Here is a 27,409-nt window from a genome sequence, read left to right as displayed (position 1 = left end):
GCTAATATAATAAATGACTTTTTTTAAACTTAATGGAGATTTTTATAGTTGTGTATTGTCAGTGCAGGTGTAGCAATTTGTAATAAATGCCATTTTTCAACTGAAATTGATTCATGTGTATTTGTAGCTCAGCTGTGCGGCTGCAGCAATCTGCAAGCAATGACATTTATCAGCTGAAATGGGTGGTTTGTGATTTGTGTTCTCCAAAGCAATGGGCAGATGGAAATGCCATGACGCTGGAGGATTTTGGTGATGAAAATCTCCAGCCATGCCCAGCACATGCCCCACTTGCGCTCAGGCTGGGCAAGAAAAGCGCAGATTTGGGATGGCAGCAGAGCCACACGTTGGCTCAGAACTCGCTGCACAGGCCTGCTGAGAAAACTCTGGGACTCTGCTGCGCGTACAACTCCAAGCAGGAGGCAGCGGGGCAGGAGAAAGCATTCACAATGAAAAAAAAAGAGAAATTGTGTCCAAACAGATGTGAGGATACTCTGGGAGTTTGATCAAATGCTCTCACTCACCACTGCCTAGGCTCATCTTCAGCAAAACTAGTTTGTTAAAAGCTGAACACCTTCCAGGAAAGAGAGATTGCACTTTCCCCTTCCCTTGCCTTGCTGTGTGAGTGGAAGATGTCCTTAGCACAGGGAATTGTTGCCCTTCAGCACCTCCCTCACTCCCATGAAATCAAAGATTACGTGCTACCGCGTGGCACCATAAAGGAAAACAGCCCTGCCCTGGTGACAGTGTGTGCAAAGTCTTCCCTCCTCCTGTCCCCACATGGCACAAACTGAACCATCCCCTTCCTGTCCAAACTGCGCCTGAGCTGAGGGAGGGCTCCAGGAGCTCAGGAGGGTGCAACACCAGCACAGGTGGGAAGGTTTTGCAAAGCTTCCTAAGCATCAGTGAACTTTGGCTTTGCCGCTCTTCCCCTGGAATATTGTCCTGCTCATCAACGGTCTTGGAGGACACCGTGCCGCCAGCTCCCGCAAGTGAAGTTTGTTTTCTTCAGGGCTGGAATGGAGGAAAATGCAAATGGTTATTTTTAGAGTGGAATTTGGGGTTTGGTGCAGCTGGGTGAGGTCCATTATTTGCTGTGGAAAGTAGAGGAAAAGCTTTAAATTCCCAACAGAAGCTGACTACCAGCCCACACAGAGACCTGAATGAGGCCCAGGTGTGCTTGCTGCAGTGGGCAGAGGCAAAGCAAGGTGGACAGGAGAAAGAGTGGGAGACGCAATTGGCCTTGAAAGGCAGACCTGCTCTGGGGCCTGCTCCTGGCCTGGGACCCTGCCCAGAGCCATCCCCTGCTCGCCAGGGCCTTGAGGGTGTGAAAACCAGAGTCCACACTTTACAAGCTTTAAGTTTAATAAAGGATAAAAGAAGGACAAAGAATTAATCCAGAGCTGGGGTACTTTTGGCAAACAAAGAGCACTGAGGTAGCTTAAAATCTTATTCCTTACATATGGTTAAATTGCTGTGGTTACATGCATATTCATTATCTTATGTATTTTTCAAATATTCCTTGAAGTTTTTGATGTTCTAGGAACTCTCTTGTTTGGTTTAAAGCTCTGACTTGTCTACAGGACATTCTGTTAATTAGGTCCATATATTTTATTTCTTCCTGTAGTTTTATCCTATTGGATCACACTGCCTCATAGTGACAATAGAGATAATAAATTCTTCCCAGATGCTTATGTTCTGTTTCTTGTCACTGTTATCACTTGGAGAGGCCAGTCTGCAGATGTAAGAAACAGAATAATTGCTTTACACCATTCTCTGAGGTAGTTACAAAGAACTACTTATTTTAGTCTCCATTTTAATATTTTGCTAAGGCCTAAAATATATTTTCACACTACTATTCATATGAACTATACCGTGAATACATAAACTGAGAGATTAGAAAAAACTTTTAAAAGTTAATATAAGTTGTACTATATCAAAATACTTATGATGCAAAAACTTAATCTGTGAAGGAAAATATTGTTTTATCAGCTATAACAAGGAACAGCTGTCCAGCTGGGCCAGGGTGTGCCAGACCTCCAGCTGATGGGAAGCCGTGGCAGCTCTGAGCGTTGCTGTGCAGGAGGGTCCCTGTGTGCCAGCGGCAGCTGGGGGTCCACAGCTGCCTCTTCTCTCAACAGGTGCCCCTTTGCAGCTTCACAAGTCCAGCCAAACACCTCCCTCAGGGACACCTGCACCACACATTTCACATCTCCATGCCCATACGTGATGTCCCTGTCACAGCTGCATTACCAGCTTGCTGCTGTGCAGATGCTGCCACCACCCAAAGCAAGGCCCTGTGTCCCTGAAGGGACCCGCCCTGCTCTGTGGCCTGGACTGAAGGTGGGTCCCTCCTGCCAGGGCAGGGCCCGGCACAGCTCTTCTGTTCCAATAAAGAGATGGAGCTCTCACCCCAGTGTCCGGCTAGTACCACCAGCAAAGCCCACACAGCACCAGCCCTGGCTGAGCTCCATGTCCAGGAGCAGGTGGGGCTGACCACGGTGTGGGCAGGCAGGAGCGAGGCAGGGGCTGCTGTGACCAGCGGCGGGGCAAGGAGGGGCTGGTGTGAAGGGCCGTGTTGAGTGTCCCTGGGCTGAGGGCACATTTCTTTCAGTGGCATCACCTGGGCCTGGACCTCCTCCAGTGCCATGCCCAGGAAAAGAGGCAACCATCAAGAGCATCTCCTGGGATGCATTGCCTGACCAGCAATGTCAGCAGGCAAAACCAAGGTTTTGTTTAGCAATGACACTTTGATGAAGTCAAAGATTTACAGTCAGGGCAGTCCACCAGTACAGATGGGAGTACACTCGGGGGCTACAGCCAAGGCCATGAGGTCACAGCAGCCTCTGGGATGACAGCAGGCTGAGGTGACAGCAGGCTCTGAGGTCACAGAGGTCCCAGAGCCCCGTGGTTGCACAGCACCACGAGGACCGAGCAGTCAGTCCTTGACCACGACTGTTGCGGCAGCAGCGGCGGCCGCAGCAGCGGTGCTGACATTGAGACAGTGGTGTCAGGACAGTGGTGGCAGCAAGAGCTGCAGGACTGGCAGTGGGCAAGGCAGCATGGCCTTTGCTCTGCGCCTCTTCCTCCTGCTCCTCCTGGCAGTGGCCCTGCCTGACAGGGCTGCCCAGGCTTCTCCACAGCGAGCACAGGGAGCAGGTGAGCACGCGGCCTGGCTTCCCTTTCCCGGGACAGCGCTCCCTTCTCCCTGGGAAGCGTTGGGGATGGTTTTCCCAGGGGCTTAAGGGAGGGTTTCCTCTGTGGGAGGGAGAGAGTCCCCAGGGGCCCTGGGCTGGTTCTGTCACACTTCCAGGGATGGGACACAGGGCCTGCAAAGAGGGTGGAGAGTGACCAGGAGCCAGGCCAGAGCTCCCCAGGCCCCTCTGCACCTTTGGCCATGTCCATTGACATCTGGCTCCCACAGCCTTACCCAACCCCCGTGCAATGCCCAGATCCCTAAGGCAAAAGGGGATTCCAGTGCACCATGCACATGGTTTTGATCTATGCTCTGTTCTAGAATGGGATCATGACTTGGATTATTTGGAAATGATGATAAATGGTGGTTTGAAGACTTTGCAAGATGCTGGAGGCAAGTTCTCAATGTACCTTTTCCAAACAGAATAATCAGTGTTAATGTGTCAGGAGCACACTCACGTGCCATTTTCCTGAAGAGTCTGCAAATTGATGGATTCAGGAAATTTTTCCCTCCTTCCTTCCAAAGCCCTGAGGGATCCCACAGCATCGCTGTCAGTGGGAGGAAGGAGCATTTAGCTGTCAACCTTCTTCCTGTGAACAGTGTCTGTGTCTCCTTCCATGTGCTCTGTGCAACCATAGAGAAGAGCAGAGAGGGAAGGGGCCGGGCCCAGGGCAGTGCCCCGGGGCTTTGCCTGGCACAGCTCATTTGGTGGCCCCAGGGAGCCTGAGGATCTCCTACAGAGCCACGGGAGCTCTTCTGTCTTACCTTTCCTTGCAGCCAAACCTCTTGGTGAAGGTGATCCGGCTTCCCATCCCAAATCCAGGACTGAGGCTGTGGGAGATGGTGAGGGTAGGTCAAGGCCTTTCCCCCTGGGAGAGCTGCCAGCTCAGAGGCCAGAGCTTGGCCAGGGCGGCATCGCTGCAGGTGCCAGGACAGAGCCGTGCACGTGTGTGCCCTTGGCCTGGGTGATCCCCTCACGTCTCCTGCAGCTCAGTGCTGCCCGTGCAGATGTGCAGAGATGAGAGAAGCTTCTGTGGCTGTTCAGTTACAGGTGTGTCTGCAGGGAGCACTTTCCCAGCTCCTGGGTCGGTTACTGCCCGCAAGCCTGGCTACCATCGCAGGGGTGAGTGTTGTGTCCCTCCTGACCCCACAGGCTGACCCCTGGTTTTGTGGGATCCATTCCTGGGAAATGGAACTATTTTGCTCTAAGGTCCTCCAAGAGGAAATACCAAAGCCACAGGACCCAAGATACCCCAGTACCACTCCAAGACCATGCAGCAAATGCTGAAGGAAATGCTGCAGGGAGCACAAGGTGGGTCCGTGTCCCTCAGCCTGCTCCTGAGACTCAGTAGCCGGGGGCTTTCTCTGCACATCTGGACACGCCGTGCCCAACACAACAGGAAGGGATCCATGGAAGCCTTGCTGCCCTGCTGCTGCTTTCATGGCCTGCAGGGCTGTTTCCCAGCCTGGCCTGGCTGCAGTTTCTCCCCAGCCTCTGCAGGAAGGCATTTGGCATCAGCAGGCAGGCTGCCCAAACTGCACCACAGGCCATACACACCCTGAGATCTCCAACGAATTCCTGGTCTCTAGGCAGATCAGAAATGGCAGCTGTTAGTAAGAGGGAGATCCCTGGCCCACCCTGGAGAGCCTCAGCATTTTCCTGGTCCTTATCCAAGTTTTTGATAAGCATTACCTGTTGAATATACCATCTCCCTAATGGGGAATGGTGCCATCTGATCCAGCTGTCCCTTTCTGCAGAAGTTGATGAAGAGGCTGTGCTGAAGGCGGCGTTACCCGAAGGAAGCAGTGGCCCATGGGCAGCTTCTGCTGCAGGAAGGGAGGCCATGCCAGGCACAGTCCCAGGAGGTAATTGCTGTCCCTCTGGGCCTGAGCCCTGCTGAGGCTTGAGCTGCCATCTCTGCTGCATGGCAGTGTCTGCCCTTCAGGGATGTTGCACAGAGCATGGAAAGAGTGACCAGGAGGCAGCCCTAAGTTCCCCATGCCCCTCTGCAGCTTTGGACATGTCCATTGACATCTGGCTCCCACAGCCTTACCCAAACCCCTTGTAGTTCCCAGTTCCCTAAAGCAGAAGGCGATCCCAGCACACCATAGACATTGTTCTGATATCTGCTCTCTTCTAGATTGGGAACGTGACATGGAGTATTTAGAATTGTTGGTGAATGATGGTTTGAAGATCTTGGGACATGCTGGAGGCAAGTTTAGAATGTCCGTCTTTATTGTCAGAATAATAAGTGTCAGGGTGGTAGAGGTCATTCATTTGCCACTTTCCATAAGTGTCGGAAGATTGAAGGATTCTGAAAACCTTGCCCTGCTCCCTTCCAAAGCTATGAGTGATCCCACAGCATTGCTGTCAGTGGGAGGAAGGAGCATTTAGCTGTCAGTCTTCCTCCCATGTGCAATGCCAGTGTCTCCTTCCATGTGCTCTGTGCAACCATAGAGAAGAGCAGAGAGGGAAGGGGCCGGGCCCAGGGCTGTGCCCCGGGGCTTTGCCTGGCACGGCTCCATTGGTGGCCCCAGGGAGCCTGAGGATCTCCTACAGAGCCACGGGAGCTCTTCTGTCTTACCTTTCCCTGCAGCCAAACCTCTTGGTGAAGGTGATCCGGCTTCCCATCCCAAATCCAGGACTGAGGCTGTGGGAGATGGTGAGGGTAGGTCAAGGCCTTTCCCCCTGGGAGAGCTGCCAGCTCAGAGGCCAGAGCTCGGCCAGGGCGGCATCGCTGCAGGTGCCAGGACAGAGCCGTGCACGTGTGTGCCCTTGGCCTGGGTGATCCCCTCATGGCTCCTGCAGCTCAGTGCTGCCTGTGGAGATCAGCAGAGATGAGAGAAGCTTCTGTGGCTGTTTAGTTACAGGTGTGTCTGCAGGGAGGACTTTCCCAGCTCCTGGGTCAGTTACTGCCCGCAAGCCCAGCTCCCATCGCAGGGGTGAGTGGTGTGTCCCTGCTGACCTCACAGTCTGAACACTGGTTTTGTGGGATCCATTCCTGGGAAATGGATCTATCTTCTGTTAAGGTCCTCCGAGACAGAAGAACAAAGCCACAGGAAAGAAGGGATCACTTGAGTCACATGACACCCTGAAAGAAATCATGAAGGAACTGCACACAGGCCATGGTGGGTGCATTTCCCTCAGCCTTCTCTTGAGACAAAGCAGCCAGGAGCTTTCTCTGTACATCTGGACACGCCGTGCCCAACACAGCAGGAAAGAATCCATGGCAGCCTCGCTACCCCACTGCTGCTTTCACGGCCTGCAGGGCTGTTTCCCAGCCTGGCCTGGCTGCAGTTTCTCCCCAGCCTCTGCAGGAAGGCATTTGGCATCAGCAGGCAGGCTGCCCAAACTGCACCATGGGCCATGTACACCCTGGGACCCCCTGTAATTTCCTGGTCCCTGAGCAGATAAGGCTTTTGGCTGTTTGGACAAGAGAGAGAGCCTGGGCCTTTTCCTGATCCTCTTCCATGTCTTTGACAAGCACTGACTCCTGAAGAGGCCACTTCCCTGCTATGTAATGGTTCCATCTGACCCAGCTGTGCCTCTTCCTTTCTCAAGGGGTGGACAGAGAGGCTCTATGGAAGGCGGCATTTCCTGAGGCAAGGGAGGCAATTGCAGGCACCGGCCCAGGCACAGGAGGTAATTGCTGTCCTGGGCTCAGCCCTCGGTGGGGCTGTGTGCCAGCAGCTCTTCCCACAGGATCTGCCCTGTCTGAGAGGGGTTGACTGTTCCTTGGGCTGACTGAGCTGTCCCAAGAGAGAGAGGCAAGGAGGGATAGTTGTGGCACTGCGTGCTGCAGTTTTCCCAAGGGCTTTAGGGAGGGCTTCTTCTGTGGGAGTGAGAGAACTCTCAGGGGCCCTGGGCTGGTCCAGCCAAACCTCCAGAGATGTTGCACAGGGCCTGCAAAGAGGGTGGAGAGTGACCAGAGCCAGCCCAGAGTTCCTTAGGTCCCTCAGCAGCTTTGGACATGTCCATTGACATCTGGCTCCCATGGCATTACATGACCCCCTTGCAGTGCCCAATTTCCTAAAGCAGAAGGTGATCCCAGCACACCATGGCCATGGTTCTGATCTGTGCTCTATTCTAGAGTGGGATCAGGACACGGCTTTTCTGGAAGCCTTGGCACATGATGGTTTGGAATCCTTAGAGAATGCTGGAGGCAAGCTCTTAATGCGCCTTTTTGAACAGAATAATCAGCATCGAGGTGGCAAGAGGTCACCCATGTGCCATTCCCCTTAACATAATCTGAGGGTTGATGGATTCTGGAAACCTTGCCCTGCTCCCTTCCAAAGCCCTGAGGGATCCCACGGCATTGCTGTCAGTGGGAGGAAGGAGCATTTAGCTGTCAATCTTCTACCTGTGTGCAATGCCAGTGTCTCCTTCCATGTGCTCTGTGCAGCCACAGAGAAGAGCAGTGAGGGAAGGGGCCGGGCCCAGGGCTGTGCCTCAGGGCTTTGCCTGGCACGGCTCCTTTGGTGGCCCCAGGGAGCCTGAGGATCTCCTACAGAGCCACGGGAGCTCCTCTGTCTTACCTTTCCCTGCAGCCAAACCTCTTGGTGAAGGTGATCCGGCTTCCCATCCCAAATCCAGGACTGAGGCTGTGGGAGATGGTGAGGGTAGGTCAAGGCCTTTCCCCCTGGGAGAGCTGCCAGCTCAGAGGCCAGAGCTCGGCCAGGGCGGCATCGCTGCAGGTGCCAGGACAGAGCCGTGCACGTGTGTGCCCTCGGCCTGCGCGATCCGCTCATGACTTTGTGGCTCTTTGGAGGATGGAGGGGCCTGGTCCTACCCCAAAATCAGAGGTGTTCTCCTGAACTTTATCTATGACTTTGACAAGCTCAGCCTTCTGGAAATGCCACCGTACTGAATGTAGTATTCTTCCATCTGATCTACCTGTGCCTCTTCCTTTTTTCAAGGGATGAAGCAAAAGGCTGTGCACAAGGAAGCACTTCCCGGAGGAAGCAGTGGCTCCCAGGCAACTCCTGATTCAGGAAGAGAGGCAATCGCAGGCAGAGGCCCAGACACAGGAGGTAATTGCTGTGCTGGGCTCAGCCCTTGGCGGGGCCGTGTGGCAGCAGCTCTCCCCCCAGGGCCGGCACTTGCATGACCCAGAAGGAGCCAAAGCTTGAGGCACCTCAGCTCCAAGGACTCTGGAGCTCATTCAAAGCCCCTGGGAACTGGGAATTCTGCACCAACATCCCTCCTGCTGCAGCTGCTCCCAGAGCTGGCCCTGAACGCCCAGAGGCCCAAGGCACAGGAGCAGCTCCGAGTGGGAGCCCTGCCGTGAGCCCAGGGCCACAGCTAGCCCTGGCTCCCAACTGGGCAGGGGCTGCACTGGCTCCTGACAGGGCCTGGCTCTGTCCCCTTGGGCTGGGGGAGCTGTCACAGGGCAGGGAGGGTCAGGGGTGGCAGTGGCTGCTCAGGGATGGCTTTGGCCTGAGTCCCTGGAAGGAGCCACTGCCCAAGCAGCTGTGCTGCCCCCGGGCTCTGCTCCCGGCCTTCTGGGCTTTGTTGGGTGGCACAGCCTGTGCCGAGGGGCAGCAAGGTGCCTGCAGGCCCCAGCTCTGGGGCAAACAGAGAACGTCCAGGCCATACCCAGCATGCTGCCAGCTCAGCAGCGCAGCACAGCACGGGCTCTCACTGCCCATTGCTCCCACAGATGCAGCCGGCACCACAACACGTGTTCCTGATTCCCAGAAGGGCAGTGGAAGGACTTTCTGTCAGGGAACACGCTGTTGGCTAGCGATAACAGCAGGCGTGCTTTGTTTGGAGCTTGTCTTCATTTCATGCTGTTTTGGAATATGGTATACCTGGAAGAGAAAATGGTGAGTGCTTTGTTCCTCTTTCCCTCAAACAGCTTCTTTTGAAAGTCTTTTGTAGATAGGAAGCCTTCTCAGTGAGGCTACTGTGGACTTGTGGGTAGTCAGTGGTTTCCCAAATAACTCTGCCGAGATTTCTGCTGCTGCCCAGGGCATTCTTTGGCCTCTTCACTGCGGGGCCTTGTCCTGGGGAACACACTTGTGCTGCAGCCAGTGCTGGCTGCCACTGAGGCTGCCTGGCCAAGAGCAGCCCCAGGAGCAGCAGGCAGAGGCAAAGCAAGGCAGGGAGGAAGAAGAAAGGGGAAGAGATTGGACTTGAAAGGCAGAGGCGCTCTGGGGCCTGCTGCTGACCTGGGACCCTGCCCAGAGCCATCCCCTGCTCACTGAGGCCTTGAGGGGCAGCTCTCCAGCTGGGCCAAGCTGTGCCAGCAGCTGCAGCCGTGCTGGGGAGCCTTGGCAGCTCTGGGCCCTGCTGTGCAGGAGGGTCCCTGTGTGCCAGCAGCAGCTGGGGGCCTCTGACACCTCTTCTCTCAACAGGAGTGCCTCTGCAGCTTCACAAATCCAGCCAAAGACTTCAGCTGGAAAGAGCTGTACTTGTTATCGGCCATCCACAAGCCAGTACCGAACGTCCCTGCCCCGGCTTCATTACCAGCTCATTGCTGTGGAGGGGCAACCACCATCCAGAACAGGACCTCCTGTCCCTGCAGCTGCTGGCCCTGGTGTCCGGCCATGCCTGAAGGTGGGCCCCTCCTGCCACGGAAGGGCTTAAACAACACCTTTGGGCTTCAGCTCTGGTGTCTGGCTGGTACCACCAGCACTGACAAAGCTCCTTGTCTGGACACAGCCAGGGTTGGGCAGGCAGCAGTCAGTCACAGGGCTCCCAAGACCAGCAGCCACTATGTTTATTTTTCATTTTGCTAGTGTTAGGAGTATTTTTTTTATAGAAAGAAATCCTAAAATATTTCTTCTCTTTTTCCAGAGTAGTTCTATATTTTTCAAAGTAGTTTTAGGAGTCTGGAAAATATTGACTGTTTTTACTCTTTTAGAATAAATAAAATTGCACTTAATTAGTAGTCTTTATTCTATGAAGAACTAAGCCCAAGACACCCAGCTTATTGGGGAGGCTCTTTTCCCACTGGAGATTTGGGCCTATTCACAACCAAATTGCTTAAAACCTTTTCCCAAATATTTCCCATGATTTCTGAGGTCACCTCTTAGTCTTCAGAGGCAAACTTGGAGCACAATGGGAAGCTTTTAAAGTCACCATCTTTGCTTTTGGAACAAGTCCCTCCGTTCTGGAGCAGGGGCTTCTCTCAGCTTCCTGCAGCCCTGCTCCACTCCAAGGCTGTCCTGAGCCTTCTCCTGCAGCTGTTGCTGTGCAATGGCACTGCTGTAAACAAAACAGCTCTGCCACACTCACTCAGAAGGACTGGAGAAGCTTTATGGCCTTGTTTACATTAGGCTTTTGGCTTCTCTAAACACAGGTTTACTTTTTGAATTATATGTTTCACCTGACACAGGCACTGATGCCGCTTTCTTATGGAGGCTGAACTGTGATGGACTTCAACAGCTTTCTGGCCAGCATAAGGCCTGGAAAACCATTTCATGGAGCCATTCCGTATTGAAAATATCCCAGTCTGTGTACCAAAAGAAGCTTGTTTAAATGCTAGAACTCACCAGAGCATCTCTCCAGGACATACCTTTCTTTCCCCCACCTCTCCCTCCATGACTGCCAAACAGAACCTTTGACAGTTCTTTTCTCCAGAAGCTGAATGGCACCATTTTATTTTGGGGAGGAAAAAAAAAGTAAATGTTCTATGATATCATCATCACAATGAGCTGAAAATTAGTTAAATGACATCAACAACTCAGACTGTGGATTTATTTCTCAGAGTGCAACAGTGGCTTTACTGTCCCTTCAAACTGCAGATGTGTCACAGTCTTTAAAATCATTTTAATGCAGACATAACTTTGGAGTTAAGCACAGCAAAAATCAAAAATAGGTGCCTGGTTAGTTTTCCCTGGTGTGGACATACTGATGGTGTTGCAGTAATTACTGGAGACTCAGGGCAGGACAGGTGCCTACTGCCCTTACAGCTATTGCCCTTCACAGCATCCTGCTCCCGGAGAGCAGCCCCAGCCCTGCACTGCTGTTCCAGAAACAAAAATACAGGGAGAATGCAATTTGACATGAAAGGGGAAAGAGAAGTCAACTTTGCAATGCTCCATCCCTCTGCCTTAACATATTACTTTTGATTTAAAATCCCACAAAGTTCACAGAGCTTTTGACTTGGATGTAAAAGAAGAAAGTTCAGTGTGATCCCTGGGATGGGAAAAGGAAAAGCAATTATGTTGTCCCTACAAAGAACAAAGAACTTGCTTCTGCTGATGAAGGTGGGATGTGAGGGACTGTGAGGTTCAGATTTCCTCCCAGAGTTTCATGTCCCTCATTCAGACAAACTATTTCTTTCATAAAAACCAAACCCTGACCCTCTGACAAAAATCTGGTTTCAGTTGTGACCAAGGTAAAGGCAGACATGGAACAGGAAACAGCGTTGAAGTTGGACTGAGCTGTACTGCTAAATCACCTGAAAGCAAAGCCCTCACAGTTATTGTAGGTACTTGGAATGTATCTGGTAACTTAGAAATGAGTAATGAAAAGTGTCTCTTTTCCTAAAAGGACAGCTATATTGTTGTGTAATAAAGAGCAGATGTCAAAAAAGATTTCAAAGACTTGGTAAAAAAAACCTTACGAAAAACTGCATTGCTCTCCCTGACTTTGGTGGCCAAGTCAGCTGCTCCAGCCCCACTAGCAAACATGACAGACATGTGTTGTCACTTTGCTTCAATTTAGGAGCACAGTCCCTGGGAACTCCGGCATGTCCTGAGCAGGGAATCTCTTCCCAGCAGCAGGCAATGTCCTGGAGTGCAACTGGCGGCAAAGGGCCAGATGCAAAGAGAAACTCATCCCAAGGAACAAAGTGTGAGGCACATGCACTGCTCTGGGCAGCCCCAGCTCTGCTCATCCTCATCCTGGAGGGATATTGGGAGCTGGGGCAGGAGCCAGGACAGTCCCATGGAGAGCCAAGGGTGGGATTCTCAGCAGATGTCCCACAGCAGCCTTGCTTGGGCTTCAATGAGTGCCCATTTTACACCACTGAGGAATCAGCTAATTTCTTAGTGTTTAAACCACAACGTGGAGTTCAAGGCTCATGTGCAATTTTATTAGAGCACAGACTTGCAGCCAATTGTTCATCTGGTATGTGGCCTAAGTGCTGATAGAGACTTGGCTACAGTTCATATAATCTGCCATTAATAAATGCAATTTATGACAGTGTCAGGCAAAGACAACACCACAGCGAATGGTGCTCTCAGCACAGGGCAGGAATTTGGTCTGAACAGAGATAAGACTTATTTAATTTCTTGTCCCTAAATGCCTGGCATTTAGGTCAGGCTCAAGGCAAAAGATGGTGTAAATATAAATGCTCCATGTCAGATCTGCCAGGCTTTGCTAATATTAGCAAAATTAGTAGCTCAGTTACTTTAATACAACCCAATATTGCACTTTATAATCCCAGCGCCGCGTCTAAAGCAAACTCTGGCTGCAGTGACCACGCTCCAGCCCAGTGACAAGCCCTGAACATGACAAGATGTGTGTCTGAGCTTCACTCAGCTTACCAGGAGTAGCTGTGAGGTGCAGCAGAACAGAACACAGCTCATAAACACCTTCTCAGGACTGGAGGCATGGAGATCAGATCACACCCTTGTCCTTGTGCTTCCCCTTTGCCCAAAGCCCAACTCAGGGCCAGCCCCAGGTGGAAGGGGGGTGGGGGGGGAGCAGTGTATGTGGTGAGCACCCTGCTGCAAACTCTGCAAGGACACACATCTGCCAGCTACAAAAAAAAATTATGTATACCAAAGTAACTTTGGTTTCCATTCATGCCTGATCTGAGCAGAATTAATTTAAGGAAATCAGTTTATTTGGCAAATTCTGGTATATTTAGAACTAGCATAATATAAAGGTGAGGCCATGGCACAGGTTGTCCAGAGAAACTGTAGCTGCCCCTGGATCCCTGGAAGTGTCCCAGGCCAGGCTGGACAGGGCTTGGAGCAGCCTGGGACAGTGGAAGGTGTCCCTACCCCTGGCAGGGTTGGCACTGGATGGAATGTAAGGTCCCTTCCAACCAAAACCAGTCTGGAACTTCTGTTACTCTAAAATGCATTGCCTGTAATAGATTTTAGATTTTCACTTAAAATTAATGCAATGTGCACAAATCTGATCCTTATGGAAGCTCTGCATATTTAAAAGAACCTATATTTAAATGTATATACACTTTATAGCTCTAATTCATCCTTTGAAAAATTCTACAGCCCTATCTGAAAGCCAAGGAATATTTATTTTCAAGATCTGTGATGAATGAGATCCAGACCTGGGACTGTTTTGTAAAGTATCATCCATGCCAAAATCCTCATTCAAAGAAAAATTCCAATAACAATTATGAGGATTCTATACATCAAATACCTAGTTCTGCTTTATTTAAAGCAAAAGAGAAATTTATAAATCACTGGAAAAATCACTTTATAAGCATTTGTCAAAAGGTATTAAAAGTCAGACACCTAAAAGAATTTCTAAAATTTTACTAAATGAGTGGTTTTCGGTTTATCTATTCAGCATCTAAACAATACCACTGTGATTTAGTGCTAAAGGATCCCAATACATTTAGCCATCTTAACTTGGAATTTAATCATCTGAGTTTAAATACTGTAGAACCTGACCTCCCCTGGCCAGCTCCAGTTGTTCCCTGGGTGCCGTCCCTGTGCCAGGGAGCAGAGATCAGAGCTGCCCCTCAGGAGGAGCTGCAGCCCCCAGGGAGTCTTCCCTTCTCCAGCTGAGCAAACCAAGTGCTCTTAGCTGCTTCTCCTGTGGTTTCCAATCCAGACCCTCCACCAGCCCAAAGCTCGGCTCTGAATTTTCCAGTGTCTTCCAATGCTGCTTTGCTGCCCTTGAGCCACTGAGCAAGGAGCTCAGGTGTTCCCTGTCACCTGGGGCAGGGCAGCACAGCTGCCTTTGGGCACCAATTCAGCTCAAACCAGGACCTGAGCATATGGCAGCACTGTGACAGTGCAAAATACAAAAATCCATCTTATCCAAGATGAAGTTAAGGCAACCCCCATCATTTGTATTTTACACTTGTGGCGATTCATTTCCCCAGCAGAAACAAGGCAGTGTCCTCCAGTAGTTACAGCTCTGAGCATGGAGTGAGGAGACCACCAAGCACATCCTCCACAGCCCTTGCCCAGTCAGGGCAGGTGTGCTCCATAAAGCCACTGAGGTGCTCAACATGCACTAAAGTCAGCTCAGAGTGCCCAAATATTTTCAGAAACTTGGGTCCCAGCCAACATGTTCTAATACCCACTTGCAAGGTTAGGATCTCTTCTTTCCTTAAGAAGCCATGAGGACACAGACACTTCCCAGTGTCAGCACAGCACTTCTGCAGGAACAGGATAAGTATGGACAAGTCTTCACCACATTGAGAAGGTGCTGCGAGATCCAGAATATGGGATGTTCTAACTCTTATTTCAAGAGAATCTTGGGAAGCAAAGAGCATCAAGCCACTCATGATGAAGACTGCTGAAATCAGCTCAAATTGAGCACATCTAGAATAAGTGGGGTCCAGGGGATCCAGCACATCATAGAGTCATAAATACTGAATACACTGAGACTCCATGGAACATTTAGTGCCCTTTTTTAACTATAAAACTACTGTATTATCAATGTCTTTGGGCGGGTAAACAAAGGAAGAGGTTTTTGGTTCCACATGCAAATCACACTGTTCTTTCACCTGAAAATGAATCATTAAACAATTTACTGGACCATCTCTGAACAACTTAATCAAAAATGCCAAAGCCAAGAAAGCTCTGGGTGATGCTGCCAGCTAGTTTCAGAGCAGAGCACAGGGGCACTACAGGTCTTATCTTGGCTAAAGTGAACCATTCTGTATTTTCCCCAGGAAAGTGACATCCATTATAAGACTAGCTGAACACAGTTCTCCAAAAGGTTTGCTGTACTGAAGTGAGACATTATCAAGTCCTAGCCAGCATGGTCTATTGGAGTATATAAATTCTCGCTCGCGGTGAGAGACTTCTCCAGGGTCAGGCTGTTCAAGTATAAGCAATTTATTATAAGGGTAAAAGGAGGGGAGACCCGTGTCCACCACCAGCCTCGGCGTCCACGTGGTCCGGGGGAGGGGAGAGAGAACAGGTAGAGCAGGGGAGGAGAGGTTGGATGGGGGAGGGAGGGAGTAAGAGAGCAGCAGGGAGAAAGAGGGAAAAGGCAGAGGGAGAGAGCAGGGAAGCCGAGAAGGGTAGGAGCAGGGAGAGGGGGGGAGAGGGGTAGAGGGGTAAGAGTTAAGAGAAAAGAGCGAAGAGGTCAGAGTAAAGAGAGTGAAGTTCTTGTTACAATTCAATATATCTTTTTCTATCGTGAATATTCTAATTCTTAGTAACCATTCACCATGAGACACACCCACTAAAGAATTTACATCCAGCCTATGCGCTTCCCTCTATTAACATACAGTGTTGCATTTTAGATTCTACAAAACCTTACAAGTTCTTTCCTTGCTTCTTGACCTTTGCATTCTTTATCAGCAGAAGGACATTGTTTTATCAACAGGGATTCTCCTCTAGCTGGCTAAGCTATTGTTCTTTGGTTAACCAGTACTCAGTATCCTATGACTCAAAGCAGGCTTTCATTTCTACTTTGACTCTAGCCTTCATATTTCCAGAATCTTTTGTTAAACCATCACATTCATAAGGTTTCCCTGTTTCACCTTCCCCAACATCTCCCCTGTCTCGATGAACTATTTAAGATAATAGAAACTGTCTTATTTGTTAGTTTTTGCACACACTGAAATATAACGGGTACTGCTGCTAAAACTACAATTAACACTTATTAAAACAATTAAGCTTATTTTACAGAGTTCTCTTAGCCAAGGTGCAAAGCTTAAACCTTTAAACAAATTGTCCAGCTTCTCTAACTTTTGAAGGTCAGATTGATTCACTTTAGAATTATCAATATGAGTTTGGGTGCCTAAATTTTTCAAATTTTGCAGCTGTTTATGAATGGGAACAGTATGATCTGACAAACAGATGGTATCAAAGCTTGCAGCCTTTGGCTAAGGCGACCCAGGCATTTATCTTGGGCTGATTTACAGGTAAAGTTTTACTACAAAAATTCAAGCAAAAGGGTAAAAACAACATGCATTCATGCAAATAACGGGAATTCGTTTGTTTTTTGTTGAAGTGTCTCTGGTAGATCACTTTCTCTCAAAGTCTTTCTAAGTTCCTTTGCTTGAATTGCCACTGTTGGTGGTACGGTATCTGCTTTTGAATAATCTCTTCCTATATTTCCCTCTATTTCTCACTCCCGTTCTCCCCCGTCTTTCGTGGCTGCTGGTGGTGGTGCCGGGCAGTTCAGGAGTCGCGTAGGTGAGCCCGGGAGTGGCAGTACATCGGTGCGCGGGGGCCGCGGCTGTCGCTGTTCCGCGCTGTCGGGGAGAGTTGCTGACCTAGCGGATACAGACGGGATCTGTGCCGGTGTCAGCAGCGGGGCAGAGACAGGCGGGGGCCGTGTGCCGGTGTCGGGCGGCTTCGGTGGTGGACGCGGGGACGTGAAGACGCATGGCGGGGACTGGACAGTGGCTGGGCTGGGCGGTGGCAGAGGCGACGCGGGTGTCAGCAGCTGTAGAGCCGGGGTCCCGTTCCCGTCCTTACTCTCCCCCCCCGCGGTTTGAGAGGCTGGCACGGGGGGGTGGCACGGGGGGCCCGGGGACGGCGGAGGCAGGAGCGCCGGCGCTAGAAGCTGTGACTGCGCATGCGTGGATGGCGTCAGCGCCGCAGGGCAGCATGGGGGAGTGGTGTACGGCAGCGGGCATTTCGGATCGGCCCGCGCCGCACCGCACAGATCGGTGTCGCTGCACGGCGGCGGCGGCGGGGCCGGCGGCACCACGGGCGCCGGGAAAGCGGAGCCCGCGGGGCACCAAGGCGGCGCGGGCGGCACGGAGGGGGTGTAGGGGAGCTGAGCTGCGGGAACCGCGATGCCGAGGGCGGGCGGGGTGGCGGAGCCGGGAACCACGGTGTCGGCGGGGGCAGGCGGGACCGCGGGGACCGCGCCGCCGGGGGTCGGCGGAGCCGCAGCGGCGGCGGGGCCCATAGCCGCGGGGACGGTGGAACGGGGCGGGACCGCAACATCGGGGGAAGCTGGGACGGCAGGAGGGGGGCAAAAGCGGGGCGGTGGGACGGGGAAGGTGGGGGGAGGGGTGGGAATGGAGCGTGCCGGGACTGGGGTAGGGGGAGCGGGGGCCGTGTGGTCGGGGGGAGGGGACACACCGGTCTGAGCGGACAGGAAGGGAGTGGGGACGGCGGGGACCGAGGGTACGGGGGCCACATGGTCGGGGGGAGGGGTAGGAGACACGGGGGTTGCGGGGTCCGGGGGGCTCGTCGCGCGTTGTGTATTCGCAGCACACATTTCTACGAGTGCCCTACAGGCTGGGACCAACTTTGCGGCCGCCATATCTCGGCAGGAAATGTTATTAAACAGCTTATTACCAACTGTGTCCCAGAAATCTCTAGTAAAGAATTCTGAGTGTTTTGCGTTTGGGAAATTAACTAGAGTCCAGGTTAGAAGGGTTTTGAGTTCTCGTTTAGGCAAATTACTTTGGCTGGCTTTCAGTAAGAATTTTAGTTGCTTATACAGCTTTTTGTCTGGGGTAGAATAGCTTTGACCCATGATAGACTGGTTTGTGACTCACCTCTTATTTAAATGATGTTGGCTCATCTCTCAGAGCTCGGACGATGGGTGCTGGCCAGGCACCTCCAGTCCGTTCTCTGGTGTCACTTAGTAATACTCGCACATAACCACGCTGCAGAGTCGTCTAAAAGCTACGGTTTGGACACGGCAGCAGAAAAACTTTTAGAGAGATCGGGGTGCAGATGCTGTGGCAGCGTTTGCCCCTCGCTCGACCACGTAGAGGCTTTCCCCGCCTAGCCCAGGTGAGACGTCGCCTTGCAACACACCCCTGAGCTCCACGGGGGCTCCATGGAAACCAGGGGTTCAGATGCTGCTTGGCAACCTTCACCCCGAATAAACCACGCAGGGGGGGAGTCCCGTGTAGAACAGAAGAGATGTGGCTTTGCCACCCTCTCTCGTGTCACAGGACCCTGCGGAAACCAGGGGTGCCGAGGTCGCCTGGCAGCCTGCACCCCGAATAAACCACGTGGTGGATACCTCTAAAGCTCCGGAGCTGACGCTGCTAAGCAACAGCCGGCCCGTGCCCGAGGATGCCGCGGAACAGGGGAAAGAGTTACAGTGTTACGGTGATCAGCCGCATAAACTGCACTCTAGACTGCCTTAAAGGGTGAAAAACCAGTCTTTTTAGTAACCAATGATGGAGAAGTGTCTCACCGATGGAGAAGGCATGGGACGGGTCTCGGATGATGGGCGCCAGGTATTGCAGTATAATAATTCTCGCTCGCGATGAGAGACTTCTCCAGGGTCAAGCTGTTCAAGTATAAGCAATTTATTATAAGGGTAAAAGGAGGGGAGACCCGTGTCCGCCACCAGCCTCGGCGTCCACGTGGTCCGGGGGAGGGGAGAGAGAACAGGTAGAGCAGGGGAGGAGAGGTTGGATGGGGGAGGGAGGGAGTAAGAGAGCAGCAGGGGGAAAGAGGGAAAAGGCAGAGGGAGAAAGCAGGGAAGCCGAGAGGGGTAGGAGCAGGGAGAGGGGGCTGAGAGTTAGGAGTGGGGGAGAGGGGTAAAAGGGTAAGAGTTAAGAGAAAAGAGCGAAGAGGTCAGAGAGCGAAGTTCTTGTTACAATCGATTATATGCTTTCCTATAGTGAATATTCTAATTCTTAGTAACCATTCACCATGAGACACACCCACTAAAGAATTTACATCCAGCCTATGCGCTTCCCTATATTAACATACAGTGTTGCATTTTAGCTTCTACAAAACCTTACAAGTTCTTTCCTTGCTTCTTGACCTTTGCATTCTCGATCAGCAGAAGGACATTGTTTTATCAACAGGGATTCTCCTCTAGCTGGCTAAGCTATTGTTCTTTGGTTAACCAGTACTCAGTATCCTATGACTCAAAGCAGGCTTTCATTGCTACTTTGATTCTAGCCTTCATATTTCCAGAATCTTTTGTTAAACCATCACATTCACAAGGTTTCCCTGTTTCACCTTCCCCAACACCCATGGGCTCAGCCAGCTGCTGACATGCTGCCCCTTCCCTGTTCTTTGGCATTTGCCAATCCAGACCAAATCAAGCCTTGAACCACCTGCTCTGGGCCTGTTGCTGACACCTTGGGCTTCAGACTTGCTGAGATCCTTTCCCATTCAGCTCTCTGATGATCCTGGGACAATGCTGGTCCCTGTTTTAGACTGGAGCAGAGCAGATGGGACAGGAGCCCTCCAGGGCTGTAGGGGACCTGCAGCTTGTGAGGTGCACGAGCACATCTCATCAGCTGGGTCAGTTGAGTACTTTTAAAAAATGTCAATGTTTTCCAACAAAGAGAGACCAGGAATTTCCTGGAATTGTACGATGTCAGGAAAAGGAATACTGATCTTCCCCTGTGATTGTGTCACCAATATTCTGTCTCTTATTTCATGTCCTTCCTCATTCACGAGTTTCCACCTCTCCTGTTTAAATGGCCGTGTCTAAGGACATCTCTTAACGAGAGCAGCTGCATCTGTGTCCTTCCCATTGCTCCCAGACTTCCTCCTCTAGCTGCACTCTGGGCATTCCAATGGCTCTCAACTGAGTGGCTTCACACTTGGAGCTTCAGGGAGTTGCCCAGTCTTTCAGAACTTCAAATAACTCATCATGAAACATCTCAACTGTGTTTATGGCTCTTCCAATTCCCTTTGTCTTTATCTAAAAATGTTCCTGTATGGATATCCCTGGTGGATAGTGGGCACGTCAGATGCTGCTGGGTTGTCTCACATTGCTGAGGGAAGAGTTTTGATGTTTTTCAAATTGGATCATGTTTCCATTTTTTCTGTTGGCCATGAAGAGAAACTTGCTGTGCCTCTGAGTGTCCCCAGTTGCTGAGCCCCAAAGGACACAAAGCTGATGAGTTGTGGTTCCCAGTGCAGTGGTGGCACTTGGAGCTCCCTCCATAGGCACAGCAGAGCTCCCGTGTCCCACAGAGTCCCTGGCAATGCAGGGATGAAGGGAACAGGACAGGCTGTGGGGATCAGGGCCAGGGCACAGCCAGGGATTTGGGGTGGTTGTGAGGCCAGGGCAGGATGCGGCCCTTGGCCTTGCTGAACCTCATCCAATTGTCCTGGGCCCATGGCTCCAGCCTGCCCAGATCCCTCTGCAGAGCTTCCTGCCCTCCAGCACAGCCACACTCCCACCCAGCTTGGGCTCCCCTGGCAGCTGCCTGAGGGGGCCCTGGGTGCCCGGCTCCAGAGCAGCAATAAAGAGATTGAACTGAGCTGGCCCCAGTCCTGAGCCCTGGGGACACCCCTGGATGTGGCTCCATTCCTCAGCTGCTCTGGGGGCCAGGGCTGGGATGAGACCCCAGCCCTGAGATGGGGGGCTTTAGGGACAAAGTCTGATGGATTGTCAGCCATCAAGGGACTTGATTTTCAGATCTGTTCAGAGTGATTTAGGAGGTGCTCAGGATCAATATCAACAGGAGATTGCTGATATCAATCTATAAACAGGAATACAAAATGAAATGGGTAAAAAATAAACCCCTTCACGTTTTAAAACTATAGTATATTCTCTCTGAAAACTCTTCTGAAATCTGTATAATTAACTATAGAGGAATTGAAGATGTAACATTGAATTATTCTCAGGGGCTTGTCTTGTTAGAGAGGTTTGAAATCTTAATGAGTTTCTGGGACTGAATTCCTGGACTGAATTCCTGAAGACTGACCAAGCCTCTGGAGAACCAAAACTCATCAGGGAACCTCCCTGCAAGTTGCTGAGGATCCATCCTCAGCAAAGCAGGAATGAACAGATCCCAGGCTTTCCAGGCTGCTGAAGAGCTGTGAGCTCACGTGCAGTCCCAGGGGCTCCTTGGTGACATCCCAGGGCTCCTTCATCTTCCTAAGGGTCGTGAGGTGACAGTCACAGGGCTGCAGGGTGACAACAGAGGTGTCTCCACGCTGCCGAGGAGCCAATTTGTCACAGGCAGTGACAGGAGTCCAGTGGTGACATCCCTGTGCTGCTAAAGAACAGTGAGGTCACCGACACTGCCAGGGGCTCCAGGGTGACATCCCAGCAGTGCCCAGGCTGCCAAAGAGCCGGGATGTCACCGACACTGCCAGGGGCTCCAGGGTGACATCCCAGCAGTCCCCAGGCTGCCAAAGAGCTGGGATGTCACAGACACTGCCAGGGGCTCCTGTCATGGGCACAGTGGGAGCTTCAGGCAAAGGTTATTAGAGAAGCTCTTGTTGGGTCACCAGGTGCAGAAAGGACCCCCAACACCCCAGTTACACCCAAAGATCCCCAAAGCCAGGACCCTCAGACTTTCTAAACTCCTTCTGTGAGAGGAGCCTAGGAGTGGCTGGATTCAATCCCAGCCCCAGGATTTGTCAAGGATTTGTGTGTAAAGTATTATAGAGGTGGAATTGAACCTTTGTACAACTTTGTCCCTCATCATGAAGAACAGCAAAGCAGAAGTATTTATATATTTATAGATGTGATTGATGAGGATCATGACAAAAAGGTCTTAATCAGAATTGTTTACTCCACTTCATAGTGTCTGCAACATCTATTTTAAGGTAGTGCTCTAGGAAAGAAAAAACACTGAGAACAGAGGCCTTCAGGCTCCTGAGCTGGACAGAGTTGACCCAGGGGTTTGGACAGTTCTGAGCCTTCATCCCTGAAGACCCCTCAGTGACCACCAGAGTGAACTGGGCATGCCCAGAGGGGTGTGGAGCTCATTACCATATGGAATGGGGATGGGAGGAGCCAAGAAATGAATATGCATTAGGTGCATTAGGCTGAGTAAGGCCTATCCAGCAGCAGCCCAGCGAGAACAGAACTGTACTAATTTAATCAGCCCTCCCTTTAGGAGGCAGGAGGAGGAAGAGGTGCACTTGGAAGCTCCATTTGCCCCTCTGCCCTCTCCAGACCTGGAAGCTCCATTTCCCCTCCACCTCCTCCCGACAGCTTTAAGGGGGCATCAGCCCCAACACCCCCAGGTAGCCCGATTGCATCCCGGAGCAGAAAGCAGGTACTACAGGCACCCTTGTGGGAAGCAATAGGACCAGAAGGGACAATGGTAGTTAAGGAACCCTTTTCTCCTCTCGACACAGAGGCCTGAGAAAAGTTCACAAAGAATTATCAAAGTGACCCAGTAAACACTGCCAAATGTTTACGATATATAGTCAAACAACATAACCCAGATTGAAGTGACACACAATTGTTATTAGATGCATTAACCACAACTGAGAAACAATTGGTTCTAAAACCAGCAGGGGACCTGGCAAAGGACCATTATAAAACATTACAAATGGATGGAAAAGAATACTTTCCTCTCCAGGGCCCACAATGGGATCCAAATCAGTCGAGGGCAAGGAGAAAGTCAGAAAGCTCCCAGGAGTGGAGAGTGAAGGGAGTGGAGAGGGCTGGACCTAAAACCATGAACTGGGCAGCCTTATATGCAATCAAACAAGGTCCCTCGGAATCTCCCTCGGAATTCCCAGATCCTTGGAAGGACGCGATGCACAGACACACACCACTGGAGCCGGGATCTGAAGCAGGAATACAGCAGCTAGTTAATCTATTTCTGGAACAATCCATGAGGGACATGAGGTGTAAACTCCAAAAGCTTTGGGGGTGAAACTTAGAAGCCTTATTGGAAGAGGCATGGAGAGTTTTCAGGAATTGAGAAGAGGGATATAAGCAAGAAATGAAGAAGCTAGTAGCAGTGGTACAGGAGGAAGGAAAAGGGAAAGGAAAGCATGGACAAGGACCACCCAAACGAGGCCGGTCTCGACTGGGGAGAGACCAATGTGCGAACTGTGGAGAATTTGGTCACTGGAAAAATGAGTGTCCAAAGTGAGAGCGAGATGGCCAAAAGAAAGAAGGGAAAGGAGGGGTGGTTGCAGTCACACATCCACAAGAAGACTGAAGGGGACCTGGGGAGTCCACCCCAGCAGACCCCCTGGTTATAAAAATGAATGTGGGGGAAAAAGACAAAGAAGTAGAATTTTTGGTTGATACTGGAGCAATTTACTTGGTTTTAAATAAGGCCTTGATGCCCATGAATGATGAGACTTATGTTATGATCAAAGGTTGTGGTAGCTTAGCATTTAGGGAAAGAAGTGGGAAACAGCCACAGAAGTGATTCCTCTGAGAGAGGCTGTGGGGAGTTCCTTCTGTGCTTGAGATCAAGCCAATAGCTGGCCAGTTCTGACAACTGACAGCATTCTGCACCACTGCAAAGTAACTTCACCTTTGTGAATGGCACCTTTTAAAAAGCCAAGGCCAGGAACTGGTCTCTTTCTTTGCAGCCTTGAAAGGCAGCAGAGCTCTGGTGTGGCTGGCCCCGCTCCCCTGTGGCCTGTGCGGCCTGGGGGGGGCTGGGCCGGAGCCCAGCTGCTCCCGGGGGGAGATGGAGACTGCGGGATCCCCCCCAGGCCAGGCCAGGCTCTGCTGCGGTGCTGGCTTTCCCGGGAAGCCCTCCGGGTCCCGTTCCAGCGGGGTGGCCAAAGCCCTTCCCAGGGGAGCCCCCGGCCCCCAGGCTGGGCCAGGCCACGGCTGATGACACTCGCCAACACCCCCCCTGCCCCCCGGCCCGCACAGACAGCTCCTGAGAGCTGGCACCAGCCACACCTGAAATCCCACACCACCACTGCCTGCCATGGCTTGGGACAGATTTAACCCTTCCACTACACAGAGGAGACCTGCAGACTTTAATCCTCTTTAAAGGAAAAGAAAAGAACCAAGTGACACGTAAAAAGACAACGTGAAACATCAAAGTCAGCAGAAGAAGGAATCAAGTCTCAGATGGAAGGAGAATGAGGAGATGCTCTAATAAGCTGAAATAGTCTTTTGGTAGGGCCATGGAGATGAATAATAATGTTCTGAAAAATAACTCCTTTAATTCATGAAAGAGTATTGGGGAATTGAAGTATTCAAGCTGTAGATCTGGGCAAAGGTATCCATGGATGAAGCCAAGCAGATGGTGGAGTAGCTGTGATCCCATGAGAGCTTGAACAGAGAGAGAGGGAGATGAGAGCTGATGAAGACCCTTTGCCCCCAGGGGGAGAACAAGGAAACCTCTATTCTCAGAGATGAAGAGTACCTTTGCATTTGAATAACTCATCCATAAAATATACCCCTTAGCTCATGGCCCATGAAGACACCTCTGAGTGGTGTGAAAATGGGAGGAGAGGGCAGAGTTTGTGCCTGGCTGACTGCAATTCATAGAAATGAAAATTGATGAGAAAAATGTTTCTTGTGGAGAACTCTCCATGGCATGACAAGAGAAAACTCCTCTCCCTGCACAGACTGATGAAAAGACTATTGTATAGTTGGCACTGCTTTAACATCCCTGGTTTTGTCTCTGCTGTGTCACTTGGGAAATGAAAAGTTAGGTAGGAGAAGGAAAGGTTTCTGGAACTTTTATTCTTGTTTCTTTTTCTTATAGACCTGATCATAAAGTTTCTTTATTCCTTTTAAATTTTAAGTCTGTTTTTCCCTTCTTCTAATCCATATCTCACAGCAAGAAAGAAGGAAGTACTCTGGTGATTTCACCTGGAGCTAAAACCCACCACACTCAGCCACTCCTCACAGGACTTGTGCTCCAGACCCCTCACCAGCCTTGTTGCCCTTCTCTGGACACGCTCCAGCCCCTCCATGGCCTTCCTCAATTGGGGGCCCAGGACTGGACACAGCACTCGAGGTGTGGCCTCAGCAGTGCTGAGCACAGGGGAAGAATCCCTGCCCTGCTCCTGCTGGCCACACCATTCCTGATCCAGGCCAGGGGCCATTGGCCTTCTTGGCCACCTGGGCACACTGCTGGCTCATGTCCAGCCTGCTGTCCATCCGTGCCCCAGCTCCCTTTCTGCCTGGCCGCTGTCCAGCCACTCTGTCCCCAGCCTGGAGCACTGCAGGCCTTGTTGTGGCCAAAGTGCAGGAGCCGGCACTTGGTCTTGTTCAACCTCACCTTGTTGGCTTTGGGCCCTGCATCCAGCCTGTCCAGGTCCCTCTGCAGAGCCCTCCTGCCCTCCAGCACATCCACACTCCCACCCAGCTTGGTGTCAGAATGGTTCCATGAGGCCCTGGAGTGTCACAATGGTCTCCACGGTTCCATGACACTCCGTGGAGTCACACTGGATCCTTGGTGCTTTGGGCCCTGCAGTGCTGGGGGGGGGTGAGCATGGAAACCATGGCATAAATCCGCCCTGTGAAGTCAGAATCAATGATTCCTAGTTGCACAATAATTCCCTGAGCAGTGGTACTAGACCTCCCCACAAGAAGAGCACTCATTCCCTCACTCACTGGACCAAAAGCATCCAAAAGAACCCTGTACGTCCTGCAGCTGTCCAAGACACCTCTGTCCGCCATGCAGACATCAAGGCCTGCTGAGCTGGAGGTGCTGGCTATGAGCTAGCCAAGCAGACTTCCATCCAGACCATCAAGACCATCAATGCAGACACTGAAATCCACGCTGGCTGCCTCTGATCCCTCGGCCATCCTCGAGGTTCCCTGTGATGCCACTCAAGGTGATCTGTTCCATGAGTTTTCCGGGCACTGAGCTCAGGCTGACAGGCCTGGCGTTGCCCAGATCCTCCTTCCAGCCTTTCTTGGGGATGGGGTCACTCTGGCACCTCCAGTCCTCTGGGGCCTCCCCAGTGAGCCAGGACTGATGGTAAATGATGGACAGCAGCTTCAGGAGCTCATCCACCAGCTCCCTCATCCCCCTAGCATGGATCCCATCTGGTTTCACAGACACCTGGGAGCATCTGGGTGGCTCAGCAGGTCCCCAGCTGCTTCCTCCTGGATTACAGGGGTCTGTTCTGCTCCCTGTGCCATCTACCAGCTCAGGAGAACACTTGTCCTGAGGACAACCTGTCTTGTTGTTGAAAAATGAGGCAAAGAAGGGCTTCAGTATCTCAGCCTTTTCCTCATCTTTGATAAACTCATCCCCCCAATAAGGAATGGAGGTTGTCCTTACCCCTCCTTTTGCCATTCACGTATTCATAAAAACATATTTATTATCCTTCACAGAAGAAGCCAGTTTAAGCTCTAATTGAGCTTTCACCTCTGTACTTTTCTTTCTGCAGGACCTAACGACATCCTTAAACATGTCCTGAGTTGCCTGTTCCTCAGGTGCACCCATCCAAAGGTGATGCACCCTCATCTTTTCCTGAGTTCCTGCAAAAGCGTCCTGCCCAGCCAGGCCAGGCATTTTCCTCACTAGCTCACTGTTTGACACACAGGGACAGGCTGTTCCTGATCCTTTGAGATGTTTATTCTGGAAATGTGTCCATCCTTCCTGGACCTATTTGTTTTTAAGGGCTGTTTCCTTTAAAAAAATCAGTACCTGATTCAGTATTCCCCAAATTTGCATCCTGAATTGGCCAAAGTCTCCCCTCCATAATTCCAGTATAAAAGTTTTGTTGCTGCCCCTCCTTCTGTCACAAAATATTTAAAATCTTGATTATTCCATTATCACTGTACCCCAGGCAACCTCTGACCACCACATCTCCCAGCAGCCCTTCTCTGTCTGTGAACAGCAGCAGACACAGCTTTCCTTGGCACCGGGAGCGTTCCCAAAATTCTCTAAAATAAAAACTCCTCAGCACCAATGCAGCATTGAGAAGCAGCATTCTTTATGTGGCCGGATGCTCGGGGGGACAGCTCCTCTGAGTGGTGTGAAAATGGGAGGAGAGGGCAGAGTTTGTGCCTGGGTGACTGTCATTTTTAGAAATGAAAAGCCACATAAAAACTGCTTCTTGTGGAGAATTCTCCATGGCATGACAAGAGAAAACTCCTCTCCCTGCACAGACTGATGGAAAGACTATTGTACAGTTGGCACTGCTTTAACATCCCAGGTTTTGTCTCTGCCATGTCACTTGGGAAAGGAAATGTTGGTTGAAGGGGGAGGAAAAGTTTCTGGAGATTTTATTCTTGTTTCTTCTTCTTATAGACCTGATCATAAAGTTTCTTTATTCCTTTTAAGTTTTAAGCCTGTTTTGCTCTTCTTCTAATCTATATCTCACAGTAAGACAGAAGGAAGTACTCTGGTGATTTTAGCTGGAGCTAAAACCCACGACACTCAGCCACTCCTCACAGGACTTGTGCTCCAGACCCCTCACCAGCCTTGTTGCCCTTCTCTGGACACGCTCCAGCCCCTCCATGGCCTT

The 27,409-nt window shown here is 51.2% G+C and overlaps 2 protein-coding genes across 2 annotated transcripts in view; one reads left to right on the top strand and one right to left on the bottom strand.

Annotated features, from left to right (window-relative positions):
* Nucleotides 1-27,409, top strand: part of LOC131590198 (olfactory receptor 14C36-like) — a 595,201-nt gene that overhangs the window by 166,753 nt on the left and 401,039 nt on the right. The gene's annotated exons all lie outside the window — the stretch shown is intronic.
* LOC131590217 (uncharacterized) overlaps nucleotides 15,914-27,409 on the bottom strand; it is a 128,098-nt gene continuing 116,602 nt past the window's right edge. Inside the window, exon 2 of the mRNA XM_058860168.1 lies at nucleotides 15,914-16,867. Within this exon, the coding sequence (XP_058716151.1) occupies nucleotides 16,434-16,867 (434 nt within the window). The 3' untranslated portion in view covers nucleotides 15,914-16,433. The remainder of the gene's footprint in view (nucleotides 16,868-27,409) is intronic.

Source organism: Poecile atricapillus, chromosome 32 (assembly GCF_030490865.1).
Source record: "Poecile atricapillus isolate bPoeAtr1 chromosome 32, bPoeAtr1.hap1, whole genome shotgun sequence".
NCBI classification, from domain to species: Eukaryota; Metazoa; Chordata; class Aves; order Passeriformes; family Paridae; genus Poecile; species Poecile atricapillus.
This window is presented reverse-complemented; position numbering and strand designations above follow the sequence as displayed.